At 47.0% G+C, this 19,324-nt stretch overlaps 2 protein-coding genes across 3 annotated transcripts; one reads left to right on the top strand and one right to left on the bottom strand.

The window, feature by feature from the left end:
• The first annotated feature begins 127 nt into the window (after nucleotides 1-127).
• Nucleotides 128-4,386, top strand: LOC112899831 (beta-glucosidase 16-like). Of its 2 annotated transcripts, none has more exons than XM_025968455.1 (12): nucleotides 128-557; nucleotides 983-1,049; nucleotides 1,685-1,743; nucleotides 1,888-1,963; nucleotides 2,120-2,194; nucleotides 2,317-2,404; nucleotides 2,516-2,768; nucleotides 2,867-2,982; nucleotides 3,087-3,336; nucleotides 3,436-3,538; nucleotides 3,697-3,757; nucleotides 3,884-4,386. In XM_025968455.1, the coding sequence occupies exons 1-12, from the start codon at nucleotides 441-443 to the stop codon at nucleotides 4,098-4,100; spliced, it is 1,482 nt and encodes a 493-aa protein (XP_025824240.1). In that variant the 5' UTR covers nucleotides 128-440; the 3' UTR covers nucleotides 4,101-4,386. The 2 variants fall into 2 exon arrangements, with proteins under 2 accessions (XP_025824240.1, XP_025824239.1); XM_025968454.1 differs by having other exon boundaries at nucleotides 278-557; nucleotides 3,697-3,805.
• A 530-nt stretch (nucleotides 4,387-4,916) lies between these two features.
• LOC112899832 (uncharacterized protein At4g13200, chloroplastic) lies at nucleotides 4,917-6,399 on the bottom strand. The gene is made up of 3 exons (XM_025968457.1): nucleotides 6,022-6,399; nucleotides 5,779-5,933; nucleotides 4,917-5,277 (listed from the first exon to the last, which is right to left on the bottom strand). The coding sequence occupies exons 1-3, from the start codon at nucleotides 6,179-6,181 to the stop codon at nucleotides 5,122-5,124; spliced, it is 471 nt and encodes a 156-aa protein (XP_025824242.1). The 5' UTR covers nucleotides 6,182-6,399; the 3' UTR covers nucleotides 4,917-5,121.
• Between the last annotated feature and the right edge of the window lie 12,925 nt (nucleotides 6,400-19,324).

The following is a 19,324-nucleotide window of genomic DNA, read 5'->3' as shown; positions in this document are numbered from 1 at the left end:
CACATTGTTGGTTGCCAGCTGTGCATCCCCTTTCGGCCCTCTGCCGTACGGATGCACAGCAGTACAGCACTGTGAAAGAAGCTTGTATTTTAATCTCCCCGGGACTGTTGTTAACTTGGTCAGTCTTCTTGTACCCGGTCTGAGTAGTCATTTTCTGCTGGTTGCAATCGCAGTCGCAGCCGCAGCACAGTGCACCTACACAAGGCCCGAATCGTCGCATCGTTCTCTCGTCCATCTCTCTAAAGGCTGAGTGAGTGCCTCATTATTGGCTATATATCTGATTTTTTTTAAGCAAAACTTCCAAGAAACTGTACGCTTTTCTGCTGGCTGATGACGACGCTTATTCTCGACACTTTGTGAGACGACGGACGACGGCCCGGCCGCACGGAAGGAGTGGCCGCGAGTGCGAGAGCTAGGCTCTAGCTAGGCTGCCCGCAGCCATGGCGCGTCTCAGCTGCCTCCTCCTGATCGCTCTCTTCGTCTCCTCCGTCGCCGGGCTCAGGCGGAGCGAGTTCCCGCCGTCCTTCCTCTTCGGCGCCGGCACCTCGTCGTACCAGGTACGGCGCCGGCTCCGGCGAGCTCATCAGCTGGACACGCGCGCGTATGCATGTCGTCGTCATAGTTTATATTGGATCGATTGAGGGGCCTGCCTGACCAGTGATGGCCACCATTTTTTATGAATTTACAAATTGGAGGCGCAAGCCAGATTCTTTCGACCACCGGCTACTTCATCTTATCTATGAACTATGGCCGTGTCTCTCACTCTTCTTCTGTGGCTAGCCTCCAACTGGGGAGAAGTAGATTTTGTAGCCCCTTCTGCTACTAAATGGAATTGTAAGCTGTAGCACCTTTGAAAAAAAAAAAGTTGATTTTGCTCATTTGGCCATGCATTGCTGCTGACCTTTGGATATGTGTACTTTCTCCTCTACTTTAGTTCATTTTATTTCTCTATTGCGAAGACTCTTGTACATCCTTATTTCAGATCGAAGGCGCCTATCTAGAGGACAACAAGGGCCCGAGCAATTGGGATGTCTTCACTCATATTCAAGGTGTGCCAGCTGATAACTCTTAGTTATGATACAATGGCCTAGGCCGCCCAAAACACCTCAAAGTTCAGTAGAACCAAGCGATGACCTTGAATAGAAGTAGCTTATGCTTAGCTAAGTGACATTTAGAACATGTGATTCTTGGAGAAAAGTAGGTAGTCTTCGTTGAACACATGATTCTAAGCGTCTTTGTTGCGATTTCTTTGAGAAGAAAGCGCCGATTGCCCGGCCCATTGCTCATACTTTCCTCTGAGCCATATGCTTTCAGCTCCTATGAAAACTGCACCGGGCATAGCCTCCAATTCTTTTCGTCTCTCATGTCTCGTTCCGTTAGAATAGTTGTGCCGTTGTACCAGGCCACTCACTCACAGAGGATCTGTGATTCTGTGGTAATAATAACGTGAAGCCAACACTGGAGCTCACCCAGCCAGTACCTAGCTAGGACAATTCTGTGCTGGAAACAATGAATCGTATCATTGTTGGTAGACTCAATTCAGGAGGTAGCTAGCTGTCTTAATACCTGTACATGACTGATGGCAACAAGTGCAGCTATAGCATTTAGACGTGCGCTTAGACAATCACAGGCCCGCTTGATTTTGTTGGCTATCTTAATCTTGCTGCTGCTACTCCAAAACCAGGAAAGATTGTGGATGGAAGCAATGGCGATGTGGCTGTTGACCATTACCATCGATACTTGGTAAGCATCAGAAAGATCAAAGATCTTCATCAGTAGTAATGCATTTTGCAGCCATGCATAAATAAGCATAAGGTGCAGGTGTCATCAGCAGTTCTCTCTAAGAATTAAGAAAAACAAAATCTCACTCTAAGTCGGCATTGACAGGTGGACACGGAGATGATGCATTCACTGGGCCTCGACTCCTATAGATTCTCATTGTCCTGGTCGAGAATACTTCCAAGTAAGCTTCTCTACAGAACCTCATGAGTTATACCGACCAACTGTCAACGCCTTTGGACCTACCTCCCGGGTCAAGAACGCAAGGGTGATCTTGCACAGGACTATTCTTTGTACTACCATTTTAACTTGTACTTACCTTTTGAATGGCCCTGAACAGAGGGTCGCTTTGGAGGTGTTAATCCAGCAGGCATCAAGTTCTACAATAACCTGATCAACAGTCTGCTACAAAAAGGTGGGCCTTCTTTGAAGCAATTTGATCAGCTCCCACCACAAATATGCCACCCTGCAAAAGAAAGCAAACCTTCAATTCAGTCTCACTAATCTGGAGCCTGGTACTCCATACACTCGGAGCAGGAATACAGCCATTTGTGACCATCAACCATTTTGACGTACCCAGGGAACTCGAAGAAAGATATGGCTCCTGGCTGAGCCCTGAAATGCAGTAAGCACATATAGCTTCTCCTTTGCAGTTTCCACAAGAATTTTCTATAGATCTGTCACTGCCCGAAGATGCAGTAAGCATATATACGGATGTTTCTGCATTTCTCTTCAGGGAGGACTTCACCTACTTCGCCGACCTTTGCTTCAAGATGTTTGGTGACCGAGTAAAGCACTGGACTACGTTCAATGAGCCAAATCTTATGGTGAAGCTTGGATACTTCAGTGGCAAATACCCACCCAATCACTGTTCCAAGCCATTTGGGAAATGCGCTTCTGGGAATTCATCAACTGAGCCCTACATTGCAGCACATAACATCATATTAGCACATGCAAAGACGGTCAATATCTACAGAAAGAATTACCAGGTACAAAATACACATGGATTAAAAGGGAGGGGGGACTAACCATGTGCTGCCTCTGAATTTTGATGCAAGTTGTTTTCACTGTTTTCGATCCTTCTCAGGCCAAGCAAGGTGGCTCTGTTGGAATAACAATATATATGAGATGGTACGAACCTCTAAGGAATATCACAGAGGACCACATAGCAGTAAGCCGAGCTCAGTCATTCGAAGCTCCATGGTATCAGTTGCAATTCTATCATAGTATATTACTATAATACTATCAGAACTAACTTTTGAGTTCTTCATGATTGAATGCTAATATGATGTTGTATCCTAACATAGGTTCCTCGACCCCTTGTTCTTTGGTGATTATCCTCATGACATGCACCAAATCTTAGGCTCAAACTTACCAAAATTCACAGAAGGAGAGAAGCAGCTACTGAAAAAACAAATTGACTTTGTCGGAATAAATCACTATAAAACATTATATGTCAAGGATTGCATATTTTCTCCATGTGATTTGGACAACTACATTGGTGATGCTTTAGTTTCTGAATCAGCTGAACGAAATGGGATACCCATTGGAAAACCGGTAAAAATTGGACACTGTACATTGCATTCTTCTATGCAACAAGAACCCCACTTCCAAATTGATCTTGCATAAATTAATACTGCAAAATCAATATTGCAGACACCAGTTGAAAACAACTATGTGGTTCCAAGCTCTATGGAGAAGTTGGTCATGTATTTAAATCAGAGATATCAAAACATACCTTTGTACATCACAGAGAATGGTGGGTTTGGCAAAAAAAAAAGCTACATATTACATACAAAATATATGTATTTCTTTGAACAATGATTCACTTCTATGAATATTTATTTAGTATACTTGCAGTACGACAGTACCATGATAATATCTGTACGGACCCCTTGATTCTCTTTGGTCTTTCAGGTTACGCCCAAATAGGCAATAGCAGCACCACAGTGGAAGAATTATTTAATGACACTGAAAGGTTAAGTTACATTCGTGACTACCTCACTTACTTGAGCTTTGCAATAAGGTAGTTGCATTTCTCAATTATTTTTTCATGTGAACTGCTCTGCAGCCAGATAATAACATGTTTGTTACCTCTCCGCAGGAAAGGAGCAAATGTTAAAGGTTATTTTGTGTGGTCTTTGATGGACAACTTCGAATGGCTCTCTGGTTACACCATAAAGTATGGTCTTTGTCATGTGAACTTCAGGTCACTAAAACGAACGCCAAGATTGTCTGCTAGATGGTACAGCAAGTTTATCAAGGGTTCCGAACAGATAGAAATGGCCTCTGAAGAATCCCCTAAGCATGTAGCTTCCTAGCACGGAAATACAGAATTCCCAATGTCCATGCTTGTACAGTAGTTACACAGGAAATTACTTTGATAAATTTCCTCATTCCCATGTATGCTCTTGCCCAAAACTCAGCTATTTTTTTATCAAATATGCCTCTAGAAGGAGTTTACTAATAAGAAGCAGAATACATATTTTGACTATCCTCCTTTCCAGTTCAGAAGGCCCACAACGTATGACTGCTGAAATAGCAATTATTTGAGGATGATAACAAGATAATTGCATTTCTATGACACAGTTACCTGCAGTTTGTCTATGTCCTGGTTTTGGTGAAACAGTGAAACTCGAGTCATCAAAGACTGAGAACTGAGAACATATTGCCAGTTCATCTGCAATAACTTGCACACATGATTTGTGGCTATCTGCATTGAAAACCTCCATTAAGATAGGATTAATTCAGGGAGACTGTATTCATGAATGATACGAATCCATTGAATGCACACATTAAATTAATCAATTGCTTGCATAATCTTGTCCATGTGCATAGTAACTAAATGGAAGTCTGTGAAACAGTACCTCAGTGTCTGACATTTGATAGAGCGAAGATATAAATTCATTTAGAAGGACGTGGGTTTGCACACTCCCATGATTCAAGTTATTTTGTTGATCAAATCACTCTTACATATCTCCTCTGAAGCTTTTGCAGCAGAATCCTCATTCAAAGTTATAAATAGCATACACCAAGACAACCACCATATCCTGTTTTCAAGGCTTTTGAAGCTGCGTTTCTTAAGAATGATATTGCATATACTCAAACATGCATATTGGTTACAGATGGCAAAGTTCTTTCTCAGATATGAAAGTGAACTAATGTATACCATTCCATTCATATGAAAAGTTGTCCCTTAGATTTTTAACTGAAATGCTAAATTGCAAAGGCTATTTAGATTGATACATATCAGGTGAGAGTCCGTACAAACTTTTCGTTTGCTCATGGAACTGCATCTACATACAGCAGCAACTCTTCATCACCACCAAGAAGGCTATAGGACTATTCTGCCTGTGTGGGAGTAGCAGGGGGACGCGACGTAGGTGCAGGTGTCACAATTGTAGCTGAAGGGTCCCTTAGAGTCTTTGGCCCCTTATCATCAGTAACTTCTGTTGCAGCTCTCTCCTTAGCTTTTTGGGCTCTCTGAACTACCTCCTCCTGTATGTATCATGTATGTATCATATCCATAAGAGATTTTAGTAGCATGTGTCATAAAATAAGGTTTAGAGAAAAAAATGAATAGATGGTAGTTTCAACTGCATGTCCTGCAGAGGCCAGTTCGATTATGTGATATCTGAAAACAATCCAGCATCCTTTACCTTGGGCATCCAGCATGTATATTACAAAGTTTTCTCTAAAGTCTAAACAATTATTGTACTAGAACAATCCCTCTGCAGCCAATTTGAGATTCAGATGCTTAACTAGTTAACTGCATTTAGGAAACATGTCTAGTTTTAGGCTTGTTATGAAGCTATGCTGCACCAGTTAAGCAGTTCAATGCTTATTCATTCTGTACATTCACATGCATACATTCTGGTATTCCAAAACTAAAACACGCACGCATCACAGAGATGTCAATTACACATCACCACGGGCAAAATGTAAGGAACAATCAGTAGAGCACTACCCATCAGGAGTGAGGAGCGCATCGCGCAGTACCTGGAACTCCTGCACCTGCTTCTGCTGTTCGGCCTGCCACTGCCCCACGACGCTGAACACCTCGCCCACCACCGACTCGACCCGCTCCGTGAGCGCCTCCGCGAAGGCCTTCCCGAGGAAGAAGGCGTCGAGGACGGCCTTGCTCTCGTTGTCACCTGCGCGACACCACCAGCAAGAGGACACAGTGAAGCCCCAGCTCGAGTCGGATTGCCCACCTGCTTCCCACGTGGACTAAAAGGGTACCTGGCTTGGGCTCGGGCCGTGAACCGCCGCCGCCGCCGCCGCTACTCCGGGCTGCGAATCTGGGGAGCCTTCTGGTGGAGGAGGGGGAGGCGCGGCGGGGGCTTGAGGAGGGGAAGGGGACGCAGCAGACGGGGGAGAGGGACGCGGCAGGCGGCGCCATGGTTCTCGCCTCCGTCTTCGGGTGTGTGTGCGCTTTCGTGGAGGTGATGGGGTTCTCTAGCAGGGCGGGGATGGGGGTTGGGTGCTCCGTGCTCGAGGCCCCCGGCTGCCACCGGCGGACGCGAGGCCGAGGATTGGGCGGCGGTCACCGGTTGGAGTGGGGATCTCTGAGGACACGCACAGTTACATGGGGGGAGACGGTTGGTTGGTCACGAGTCACGACCACCGCGCTAACGATCCGCAGCGGCCGAGCCCAGCTGCTGCCACGCCTCGAACAGACAGAGCCAACCCCTGGCCTCGCTGATGGTTCAAGTTCTCAACCACACACGGCCTGTGATTGCTCGAGACTGGCCCACGGGCCGCTGCCCCCGAATTCCCTCTTCTTGCCCGTTATCGTCCACGGACTCCTGCCAGCCCACTTGAGCGGGCCACGGCCCACGGCCTCTCCCGCTGCCTACCGCTGGCCGCCGGCGGCCTTGCGCGACCTCCGGCCGTCCTTCCCGTATGGTTGGCAAGGATTTTTTTTAAAAAAGGGATAAAAAAAAATTAAAATTCGAAAAAGGGGTGGCCGTTGGAAAAATTTAGACAAATGGGTGCCTCCCGCCCGCTGAACGGGCGGGAGGCGTGGGGCCCGGGACATCCCGCCCACCCAGAGGGCGGGATGTCACCCGAGGGCCTCTTCGCAAATAAATTATTTGCGAAGAGGTCCCTGGGAGGGCATCCCGCCCTTTGGTTGGGCGGGATGCCCCGGGCCCCACGCGTCCCGCCCGTTCAGCGGGCGGGAGGCATCCCGCCCTTTGGTCGGGCGGGAGGTCCCCCCCACCGGCTATTTAAGCCCCAACCTGCCCCAAAAATGCCATTTTATCCAGCAAAAATCAGAAAAAAGAGAAAGAGAGAAGAGGAAGAGAGAAGAGGAAGCGGCGAAGCCCTGTCCACGCGTCGATTTTGAGGTATATTCTCGTTCTAGCCATATAAGTACTTGAAAATAACTATAATTTAGGAAATATTTGTTAGAGTAGTTATGTTTTGAATAGTTTTAGTATTTTCATTTGTTTTTAGTATAATTTATAATCTGAATAGTTTAGAATCTGTAAAATATAATCTGAGAGTCGCTGAAATTTAGGATCGTCGTTCGTTGTGTATTAATATGTAGTATAACTAGTTTATTAATGATTGACAGATATGTCTTCCGAGAAGGGTATTTTCAGTATATATTACGGAGAAGGAAATGTGATTTATGGGCCGAATGGGGTAGATTTAAGTGAATTCAACTGTGCGGTCAGAGGAATTACCAGACCGCACGAGAGGACATTTGAATCCCTATGCAACTGGTTAATGAGGGGACTAAGGATTAATCAGGAGACACACACTGTGAGTGTTCAATGCGTCATAAATCGTACCACTCACGCTTTGATCTGGGAGCTTATGCCACTTGCAAGCAACGAGGACTGGCTAACTTATCTGCAAAATGCAAGTCATTGGCAGTGGCCACTGGTACTCCTTGTCAGTGTGCACCAAAACCCTCCTTTGATAAACATTGAAGCTGGTCCGGGGGATGAAAATATTGATGAAGAAGTCGAGGAGGCAAACATTGAGGCAGGTGGCACCGCAGCACCTCAATGCGTGGCTGATGAGGGGGAGAACATACCCTTTATTGTTGAACAGCTGCAAGACGAAGAACGTGAATTGGATGAAGCAATGAATGCCGATTCGTCTGATGATGACGATGATGTGCCTCAAGATTGGGTAAGCAGCGACTTCAGTCATCTTATCGTAGATGACGGATGTAGCTGGCCTTCGGATTGCAGGGAGAATGAAATTATCCAGGGTGCAAGGTACCACTCAATTGAAGAGGTGAAGGAAGCTGTTAAGTGCTGGTCTCTCTCTCTTATGCGAGAGTTTAAGACAGTCGAGTGCAAATCTCGTAAGTACGATGTGGTATGTGTGAAGGATGGCTGTCCATGGCGGGTGCATGTGAAAGGATCGATGGACCAAGAGGGGGGGTGAATTGGGCCTTTTTCAATTTCTAAAACAAGATAAAGCAACCTTAACCTATGCAAAACTAGAAAGGCACCAATTCACCAACCGGATAACTAAACAACCTACACAAGCTAGATGAGATAAAAAGAGATAAAGCCTAGCAAGGTAGAGCTAACTAGTGATTCCTAAATCAAGCACATGAAAGAATTGCATGAAAGATAATGCTTGAAATAAGTAAAATGGACAAGGGACAACCGGATTTTTCCCGTGGTATCGATGTGTTGGCACACACCCCTAATCCACGTTGTGACACTCACAAAGAGTATTGTCACCTCCCAAGTCACCAAGACGAGGGCGCTCACTAAGAGTCTCCGTTCACCATCCCGGTGTGGTGGAGATCAAGCCACGTACAAATCTTTTCTCCGGGCTTCCACAATCCTTGGCAAGCTCCGCGTGAATCACCTCGATCACCAAGATCGCCTAGGTGATGCCAATCACCAAGAGTAACAAGCTAAGGCCTTCACTTGAGCAAGAACCAATCACTAAGAATGGATGCACACAAGCTTCTCTCTACTCAAGTCCTTAATCTTGCTTCTTGAATGATTGAATGAACAAGTGTATGAAATGTTGAAGCTCAAAGTGGCTCTTGGCTAAAGTATGTGTGTTTGGATGTTGCCTGGTGCCAAGAGTAGTAGAATGACCCATTGGAGGGGTATATATGGGCAGCTCACACGAATAGAGCCGTTGGAGAAAAAGCTGCCAGAAAACTGCGTAGCGCCGGTTAATCCGACGTCCCTCCAACAGTCATCGTCGGTTTAACCGGTGAATGTAAACTCCCCTTTTGAAAAACTAGCCGTTACTGTTTGGGAAGATTAACCGTCGTTGCATCGGTTTAACCGGTGAGTGTAATCATCCTTTGATCAACAGAAATACCAAGTCACTGGACAACTGCACCGACGTCCAATTTCAAATAACGTCGGTTTAACCGGTGAGTCTATTTGTCCACTGATCAACTGAAAACCGAGTCTCTGGACAACTGCACCGACGTCCCTTTTCAAATCACGTCGGTTTAACCGGTGTATTGACTTGTCCAGACCTGCTGACCTCGTTTAACCGACGTATAGAAAACTTGAGGCGTCGGTTAATCCGGTGATAAGGATTTTTCTGGTTTTGCCTTTTCTGACTTGAGTCTTGAATGAAATCCAAATATTTTTGAGATATAAGTTGAGAACCACTTATTTGAGCTTCTAGAAACCTGAGTGACCATTGTGTGCATCCATTTTCAATAGACCATGTCCATGCTCAAGTTACTAAGCCTAAACCCCTCTTAATAGTGCGATCACTACAAAACTATAAAACCTATACTAACCTAAGTGTCCTTCTCAACCTTATGACACTTAGGACTAGAAAGATCCTTAGTCTTGACACATTATAGAGATGAATGCCGAGATCGCCTTTTTGAATAAAGAGAATTAGGGGCCTCTTTTGACATATAACCAAATAAGCAATAATGATCTATAAAGCTGCACAAACTCATTAGTCACAATAATGGTTGTCATTAATCACCGAAACATACCTTAAGGGCCTAGATGCTTACAATCTCCCCCTTTTTGGTGATTGATGACAACATAAACATAGATATTGAGAGAGCGAGAAAGATAAGACACGAATAAACACAAGCAAACTCGAAAAGAAAGGAACCAAAAAGCTCAAAAGCTCAAACGAAATCCATAGATATGTCTCAAAAGCTCAGCATGCTCAAATGACAAATGTACATATCCATGAACCAACATCAAATATAATACAATAAGAAACATCAAAGGTCAGATCGAGCTCTCTCTACTGCTACCCTCCCCCTGACTCCCTCTCCCCCTTTGTCATCAAAGCACAAAAAGGCTACTGATCTGGGTGCCGCGGGACGGCGAGGAAGCGATCCGGGTCATCGTCGTCGTCGTCGTCGGACGGTGGATCCTCAGTGACTGCTGGTAGCTGCTGATTTGAAGGACCGGCTGGTGCTGAGCTGACGGGAGGTGTGGCAGTCGTCGAGGCTGTCGTCGAGGCCCTGGTGCTGGCACTGCCTGGGAGAGGGTCCGTGGAAGTGGTAGCCGGCTCAGCAGAAGATGTGTCAACATCTGAAGTGGTGAGTGCTGAAGCTGCCGGCTGTGACGACTGCTGGGCTAAGGACACCTCTCCGCCTCCCCCTGAAGGTAGTGGCTGTGGTATGGTGGGGAGGCCAACTGACTGCACCGCTGAAGGTGACTCCTGGAAGAGCGAGGTCGCAGGCAGTGGAGAGAAGAGAGGACGACTCGCAGACCCAAGTAGTGCTGACAGTGAGAACATGATCTCCGGGGTCGCAGAAGAAGCTGGAGCAGTGGAGGCCGGAGCTGGTGTAACTGCAAGTGGTGGTGCTCCGGCGCCCTGAAGGCCTGTCTGTGCTGGCTGCTGAGGGGCGAGTCCGGTGTGAGAGTATAATTGTGAAATCATCCCGAACATCGCCATCATGCCCTGCTGCATCTGCTGAAACTGAGCGTCCGTCCTCTGAGAGACTCTGTCAATAAGGCCGACGAAACGCTCCTCAGTAGCAGCTCGCTCTCGGGCGGCCTCCCTCTGGATCTGTGCAAGCTGTGCCTCATGGGCTCTCCTGGCCTCCTCCTGAGCACGACGATCCTCTCTCTGCTGTGTGACCAGCTGCTGTAGGAGTGCGGTGAGCTCAGACGGCTGAGACACCTGAGACTCTGAAACAGTAGTAGCAGCAGCTGTCACAGGAGCTAGCTCTCCTGAACCTCCTGCCTCATGATCATGACTAGCTGCGGCTGGTGCAGGGAAGTACTCCTCATCCTCGGAGGAGTCTGACTCTAGGTCTGACCAGTGAATCTCATCATCTCCTCCGGGAAGCTGTGCCTCTGCAGCAAGTAATGCCTCGTCCTCCTGGGCGACTCGGGCCTGTACCTCAGGTGACAATCGTGCCATGGCAGCACGATCTGCCTGTCTCCCTCTCCTCCTGTCTGAGGGTGCTGTCGGTCTGTAGACGGGGAACCAGGGAACCTCGTCCTGTCTGTATACGGCACTGACTGGTGACTCAGCTGGCACTATCATGGAGCAAATGAAACTGATCCAGTGAGCATATGGGAACTGACGTACTACTCCCATCCCGTCAGTGATAACATCCTCGATCTCTGCCAGAATAAAATCAACAATATCGAACGGCTCGTGAGTGAGGATGTGAAGTAGAAGCAGCTGCTGCAGACCTGTGAACCCCTCTGGGTAGCCACTCCTCGGGAGCAAAGTCCTCCGGAGTGCCATGTGAACTGCGTAGGCCTCAGGGGTCAGCAAGCTGGGGACTCTGGCGTAGGAAGCCGGGAAGGGCTGGCGGAAGCACTGTGAGATAGCCTCGTGAGAGGGTGCTATTCCGCCAATCATGGCTCTGCGCGGAGGATCTGCATCTCCATATACCATCTCGTGCAGGGAGACGTCAACCAAGTCAACTCCAAGAATCCCTGCAAGTGTCGCTCTGGACAAACCAAACACCTGCCCCCCAAACATGAAGTGAACTGCTCTGCGCTCGGGGGCAATCCATGCTGTGGCGTAGAAAACTCTGACCCAGTCCTCAATATACCTGTTCCTCTCAATCGAGAGCAACCTGGGCAGACCTCTGAAGTGCTCGAAGTGCTCGCGGACATCGGCTCCCCCTGCAGCTGTCCTCAAAGAAACCCAGTCCAGTACTCGGTGAGGGAAAATCCTGTGGCCCCGCCTCTGATAGGTCTCGTAGAAACTGGCCTGAAGGAGCGTCCAGAATCTACGATCGACCCTGCTGTCTCGGTTCACTGGGAACCACTCCTCCTCCTGTACACTCCACCTGAGCCTCTTGACCTTCGCCGCATTGGCCTTGGTCAAGTTCTGGAGCAGTACACCTGGCTCCAGACGCACGACAGTGTCCATGCGGAACACTGCGCGCTCGGCCGCTAGGGCCTCGGCTCGACGAGCTGCTGCTGCTGCTGTGGACCTGCGAGGCTCCTGTGGCTGGTGACCTCCTCGCGTCCTCGGTCCAGTGCGACGCTCGGTCGCTGGTGAAGTCTGCTCTGCGGGGGACGTCTGCCGGGTGCGGCCAGAGCGTCGTAGAGCAGGTGACTGAGGTGTAGCCTGCCTCTGAGACTGCTCAGACTGGTCTGTCGCTGACTCTGACTCGGACTCTGCCGCTGAAGCTGACTGTGCTGACTCTGCTGCTGCTGCTGCGGCTCTGGTGGCTCTGGCTCCTCTGACTCTGCCCATGCCTCTGCCTCTGCCTCTGCCCCTGGCTGCTGGATCTCTGATCGCGAAAGGACGAGCACGGCCAGACGCCTGCTCCTCGGCGGCCTTAGCCACCATCTCGGCCCTCTCGGCCTCTCTAGCTGCGCGAGTCCGCTTGCGCGCGGGCTCCTCAACCACGATCTCCTTACCCTTCCTCTTGTCACGACCCATCTCGATCACACAAGACGCGGCGCTGCGAACTGAGGCTAGCGAAAGGCAACCCGGCGTGAAGGCGGTGCAATGCGGCGGCGCGTGTGCGGCAGAAGAAGCGGTGGAGCAGTGCTTGCTGGTGCGGTGGCGTGCCAGTGGCGGCGGTGCGGTCGCAATGTGGTCGGCGCGCGGGCACGGCTGGGCGCGAGCGGCAGACGGCGGCGGCGCGGGCGCGGCTGGGCGCGAGCAGCAGACGGCGGCGCGAGGGCGGTGGTGTGGCGGCGGCGCAATGCGGGCGGCGCAAGGCGAGGACGACGGCGGTGGTGGTGCGAACCGAGAGCGGCGGTGGACTGCGACGGCGGCGGACGGCGACGGCGGTGGACGGCGATGGCGGTGGCGGGAGCGGGTGAAGGCGAGGAGTCGAGCACAACACGAGCGAGAATGAGGTCGTGACCGGTCAAGAGAGGAATATGACATGTGGACCCCGCAATTTTTCTTATCGCCGGTTGAACCGACGCTTAGGTTTTGAACACCGGTTGATTGCGTCGGTGTCGTTCACCAGAAACTCTGCCAAATCTGTATCTGTACGCCGGTTGAACCGATGATCTGAAAATTGAACTCGTCGGTTGAACGATGCATATAACAGTTGATTTTCAGGTCAGAATTGTGTTGTGTTCACCGGTTGATCCGATGCTGCAAACTTTGTATACGCCGGTTGAACGCCTGAAGTCACTGAGCTGTGGCTGACACTTAGTAACGCCGGTTAAACCGATGGGTATAGATCCATTGAACGTCGGTTTAACCGGTGAACCCAAAAACCCTCTCTCAGCTCACTTTTCTATGATAAGTCCAATGAACTTATAAGATTCAACTAAACTCAAGTTAATGGACTCGCATAGGCGACTTTACCCCTCAAAATAGGATAGCTTAATAACTTAAATAGTTTTTCTTTTCAAGATCAAAGATAAGTCGCAAGAGAGTCAAAGCGTCAATTTAAAATGTATGAGCCATGTCATAAAAATATTGAAGGAGGAAAGCTTCAAACTCACCATGACATTGCTCACTAGGCAATAACGCACCTAACACTTTACTCTTTTCACTTCTCATGAATTAAGATCTTGTATGTAAAAACAAGTCTCATCTTCATCAAGTGATCTCCTTTGTGACTTTTACGCATGCAGTGATAATGCAAATTACAAACACATGCGAAAGAAAGGTAAACATGAGATGCACAACTATATGACAAGAAATGCATAACGAGAATTCAAGATCTACTTGTCAAATTTGATCCCATGGAAAGCTTCATCATGATGAGCCTTTCTACAAGCCTAGAGGAAAACAAGTGGACCACCACCTCTAGCTAAACCCTTGCTCATCACTATCTTGCCATGGTTAGACAAGTGTCCTATATGTATGCATTTTTCTATACGACATGGCAACTTACATGATGTTTGCCGCATCTAACACATTTAGCTCATTTCTTAGCCTAACAAAGGTACTCTCGTCTAAAGGTTTTGTGAAGATATCCGCCAATTGCTCCTCGGATCTCACACCTTGAAGGGAAATGTCCCCCTTGGCTTCGTGATCACGCAAGAAGTGATGGCGAATATCAATGTGCTTTGTGCGAGAGTGTTGAACCGGATTCTTGGCAATTTTTACGGCACTTTCATTGTCACAAAGGAGTGGTATTCTTCCTAGTTTCACACCAAAGTCCAAAAGGGTTTGCTTTATATATAGAATTTGGGCACAACATGCACCGGCTGCTATATATTCCGCTTCCGCGGTGGACAAAGCCACGGAATTTTGCTTCTTACTTGACCAAGAAACTAGAGAACGCCCAAGCAAGTGGCAGCCCCCGGAGGTACTCTTGCGATCGACACGGCTTCCGGCAAAATCCGAATCCGAGTATCCCAAGAGATCTAAACTAGCGCCTTTGGGGTACCACAAGCCTATGCTAGGAGTGTGCTTGAGATACCGAAGGATCCTATTTACAGCAGAAAGATGTGATTCCTTTGGGTTAGCTTGAAAGCGGGCACACAAGCACACACTAAACATTATATCGGGCCTAGATGCGGTAAGGTAAAGCAAAGACCCTATCATAGAGCGATAGAGGGATTGGTCAACCGTTTTACCGTCCACATCCAAGTCGAGATGCCCATTTGTAGCCATAGGAGTCTTGATTGGCTTACATTCATCCATCTTGAACTTCTTCAAGATATCTTTAGTATATTTTTCTTGATAAATGAATGTCCCTTCCTTCATTTGTTTGACTTGAAAACCAAGGAAGAAGGTCAATTCGCCAATCATGGACATCTCGAATTCCCTAGACATCATGGTAGCAAACTCATGGCTTAGTAAATCATTAGTTGAGCCAAAGATAATATCGTCAACATAAATTTGACAAATGAAAAGGTCCCCGTTGACGTCTTTTGTGAACAAAGTGGTGTCCACCCTCCCGATCTTGAAACCTTGCATGATTAGGAAGTCACGAAGCCTCTCATACCAAGCCCTTGGAGCTTGTTTGAGCCCATAGAGTGCCTTGTGCAACCTATAAACATGATTAGGATTCCTCGGATCTTCAAACCCGGGAGGTTGCTCAACATAAACAAGTTCGTTAATAAAGCCATTTAAGAAAGCACTTTTCACATCCATTTGATACAACTTGATATTATGATGTGAAGAGTAAGCAAGAAGAATGCGGATAGCTTCAAGTCTTGCGACCGGAGCAAAAGTTTCACCGAAATCCAAACCTTCGACTTGAGAAAACCCTTTTGCCACAAGTCTTGCTTTGTTGCGTACCACCACCCCATGTTCATCTTGCTTGTTTCGAAAGACCCACTTTGTGCCGATGATGTTCTTGTCTTTCGGAGGAGCTTCGAGGACCCAAACTTCATTGCGGGTGAAATTGTTCAACTCTTCTTGCATGGCCATCACCCAATCCGAGTCCTCAAGTGCTTCCTCTATGCTAGTGGGTTCAATACAAGAAACAAACGAGTGATGTTCGCAAAATGAAGCATGCTTAGAACGAGTACTTACTCCTTTGGAAGGACTACCAATGATTTGACCAATTGGATGATCCTTGGATATGCGATCATGCTTCACTAGCGGTATTTGCGTGGATGCTTGTTGGGGTGGATCATGAGTGACTTGTGCTTGTGGTGGAATATTTTGCTCTTCTTGTTCTTGGACTCGGGGTGTTGGCGTTGACACATTTTCTTGAGGTGGTGGATCAACTTTATCTTGATCTTCATCCACTAGGGGTGCCGTGGGGGTGTTTGGTGTAGATGAGAAAGATCCTCCCCCTTGAACATTGCCTTCATGCACCTCTTCCGGCTTGATATCCCCAATGGACATCTTCTTCAAGGCTTCTTCAATCTCTTCATCCCCTACATTTTCATAGCCAACAACCTCCTCTTGGGAGCCATTAGATTCATCAAACTCCACATCACATGTTTCTTCAACTAACCCGGAGGTTTGATTGAATACTCTATATGCTTTGGAGTTTGATGCATAACCAAGAAAGAAACCTTCATCACATCTACTTTCAAACTTACCGAGCCTTTTCTTCTTATAAATGAAGCATTTGCAACCAAAGACTCGAAAGTATGATATATTTGGTTTCTTCCCGGTGATGAGCTCATATGGAGTTTTCTTGAGGAGTCGGTGAGGATACACACGGTTGGATGCATGACACGCCGTGTTGATTGCTTCCGCCCAAAACTTCTCGGACGTGCCATAATCATCCAACATTGCTCTTGCTAGGGTGATGAGTGTCTTGTTCTTTCTTTCCACCACACCATTTGTTGGGGCGTGTAGGTGGCGGAAAACTCATGTTTGACTCCTTCTTCATCGCACCATTCTTCAATCTTCATGTTTTTTGAACTCGGTGCCGTTGTCACTCCGAATCTTCACGATTGGGGAATTGTATTCCCTTTGAGCTTTTCTTGCAAATGTCTTGAAGATTTCCGGAGTTTCACCCTTATCGCCTAGAAACATGACCCAAGTGTAACGTGAAAAATCATCAACAATTACTAGGCAATAGAGGTTACCACCAATGCTCTTGTATGAAGTTGGACCAAAGAGATCCATGTGTAGTAGCTCGAGCGACTTGGAGGTAGACAACATCGTCTTGATAGGATGATGAGTTGCAACTTGCTTCCCGGCTTGACATGCTTTGCATAGCTTGTTCTTGTCAAAAATGACGTCCTTTATGCCGGTGATCATCCCTCTCTTGTGGGCTTTCTTGAGGTTGCTCATGCCAATATGAGCAATTCTTCTATGCCAAAGCCACCCAAGAGACGACTTGGTGAAGAGGCAAGTCATGGTGCTTGTTTGCTTTGAAGAGAAATCCACCAAATAGATATTGCCATGCCTAAACCCCGTGAATACCAATGACTTGTCTTTTTCATGAGTCACTACAACACCATTCTTGTCAAAGGCACACGTTAGTCCAAGATCACACAATTGTGCAATAGAAATGAGGTTAAAACTAAGTGCTTCTACAAACAAAACATTCGAAATGGATAAATCTTTTGAAATTGCAATTCTACCCAAACCTAAGACTTTCCCCTTAGAGTTATCACCATAGGTGACATGTTCATGATCGCCGGGGTCTTCAAGTGAGGTGAACATGCTATCATTGCCGGTCATATGTTGAGAGCAACCGCTATCAAGTACCCAATGTTTTCCACCGGCTTTGTAGTTCACCTACACACATGAGAATTTATTTTTAAGTTTTCGGAACCCAAACAAGCTTTGGGCCTTGCACATGTGTGACAAGAGCTTTTGGGACCCAAAGTTGCTTGGGGAGCTTCTTCTTCGACTCCTTAGCAATTTTGCCAATGAACTTGGCCTTCACCTTGCCCTTCACTTTACTCAAGAGAAAATGATTATTTTGAAACATTGATGAGTAATTCTTGGGTAATTTAGGAAGAGGACGTGATGGTAAAGTGCACTCCCTAGTGTGGTGCCCGGTGACTTGGCAATGTTGGCAATATGAACCAACTTCCTTGATGAAGCTTGTCTTGATCTCCGGAGAAGGAGTTGTAGCCATGTTTGGCTCCGGAAATGAACCAAGACCTCTCTTGCCATAGTCACGGGCATTGTTGAAGAGAATCTCCTTGTGGATGTATTCTCCCCTTGAGAGTTTCTCCACACTACTCTTGAGGCTTGCCACTTGATCCATCAATTCCTTTTCCCTAGAAGAGGCAAGCTTGGGCACAACATTAGTGGCATATGCATCAATGAGTAGGTCATCACATGAAGTAGAAGCATTGACCTTTTCATTAACAACTTTCTCAAGACTTGGGTCAATTATTTCATAAGCAAATTCAAGTTCTTGATACTTGTGAGCCAACTCCCTATGCTCTTGTTTGAGCTTTTGTGGCTTTCTTCAACTTGCTTAGCAAGTACAAGTGACTCATTGTGCTTTTTGAGCAAGTCATTGTACTTACTAAGTAAGTCGGAGTGGGCAAGCTCTAACTTGGCATGAGTGCTCTCAAGAACTTAACTTTGCCCTTTCCCTCTTGATGACGGATGTATACTCATTGATGAGGTTAGTAAATTCATTAGGATCAAGCTCTTCATCACTATCATCTTCACTATCTACCTCACATACCTTGGTGTTACCTTTTGCCATGAGGCACATAGGAGGCGGAGGTAGAGATGGTTCTTCATTGGTGAGGGCGATGGTGACAATGTCTTCTTCATCACTTGAGTCTTCGCTTGATGAGACATCGGTCACCCATTCTTGTTTCTCCACCAAGAAACTTTTCTTGGTATGCCCTTTCTTCTTCGGGAAGAGCTTGGTCTTCTTGTCATGGGTCTTCTTCTTCCCAAATCTCTTGTTTTGTTCTTCCTCTCCTCTTCTTCATCATCGCTTGAATCATGGCGATGCTTACCCTTGTTGTCCTTGCTTCTTTTGTCCGGCTTGGGGCAATTTGGACGGATGTGTCCTTTTTCGCCACAATTGTAGCAAATCTTGTTCTTGACATCCATTGGCCGGAACATTCCCTTCTTGGAGTCAAAGTTGAAGCCCTTCTTATTGATCTTCTCATTCAAGCGTGTGAACTTTCTCATCATGAGAGCAAGTTCTCCATCATCTTCAACATCGGATGAGCTCTCATGGTGATCATCTTCTTCATTGCTTGAGCTTGAGTCTTGTTTGACCATCTTGAGCTTGCGGGATTTGTTTGTCTTGGTCTTTAGAGCAATTGACTTGCTTGATGTTGGCTCTTCGGTCATACCAAGAATGCTCATTTCATGAGCGCGAATTTCGCCACAAGTTCTCCAACTTCCATTGCGGCGAGATCCTCCTTTTGAAGCATAGCATTGATATGTTATACTTGGGCTTCGGGAGTAGCATGAGGATCTTGCGGTTGATGGATGCACTGTCAATTTTGGATATTTCAAGTGCATTAATGTCCTTGACATGACATTCAGCGAGAATACATATCATTGCAATTTTCATGAGCTAGCATTTTGAAGGAATCATACTTAGCTCTAAACAAGTGATATTTTTGTTCAGAACTTTGGTGGAACCTTCATGTATTTCATGAGCTCCTTCCAAATATCACTTGCTAGGTCCATGCCATTACTCTAGCAAAGACCTCCTCACTAATAGCTTCGAAATTGCATTTCTAGCTTAGCATTCCATTTTAATTGTTCGGGGGTGGGTCTCCGGTGAACCCGACTTTAGTTTGCCACCATACTTCGGGGGCAATCGCAT

Source organism: Panicum hallii, chromosome 7, assembly GCF_002211085.1.
Source record: "Panicum hallii strain FIL2 chromosome 7, PHallii_v3.1, whole genome shotgun sequence".
Taxonomy (NCBI): domain Eukaryota; kingdom Viridiplantae; phylum Streptophyta; class Magnoliopsida; order Poales; family Poaceae; genus Panicum; species Panicum hallii.
Note: the sequence above shows the minus strand (reverse complement) of the source record. Positions and strands in the feature narration are given on the sequence as shown.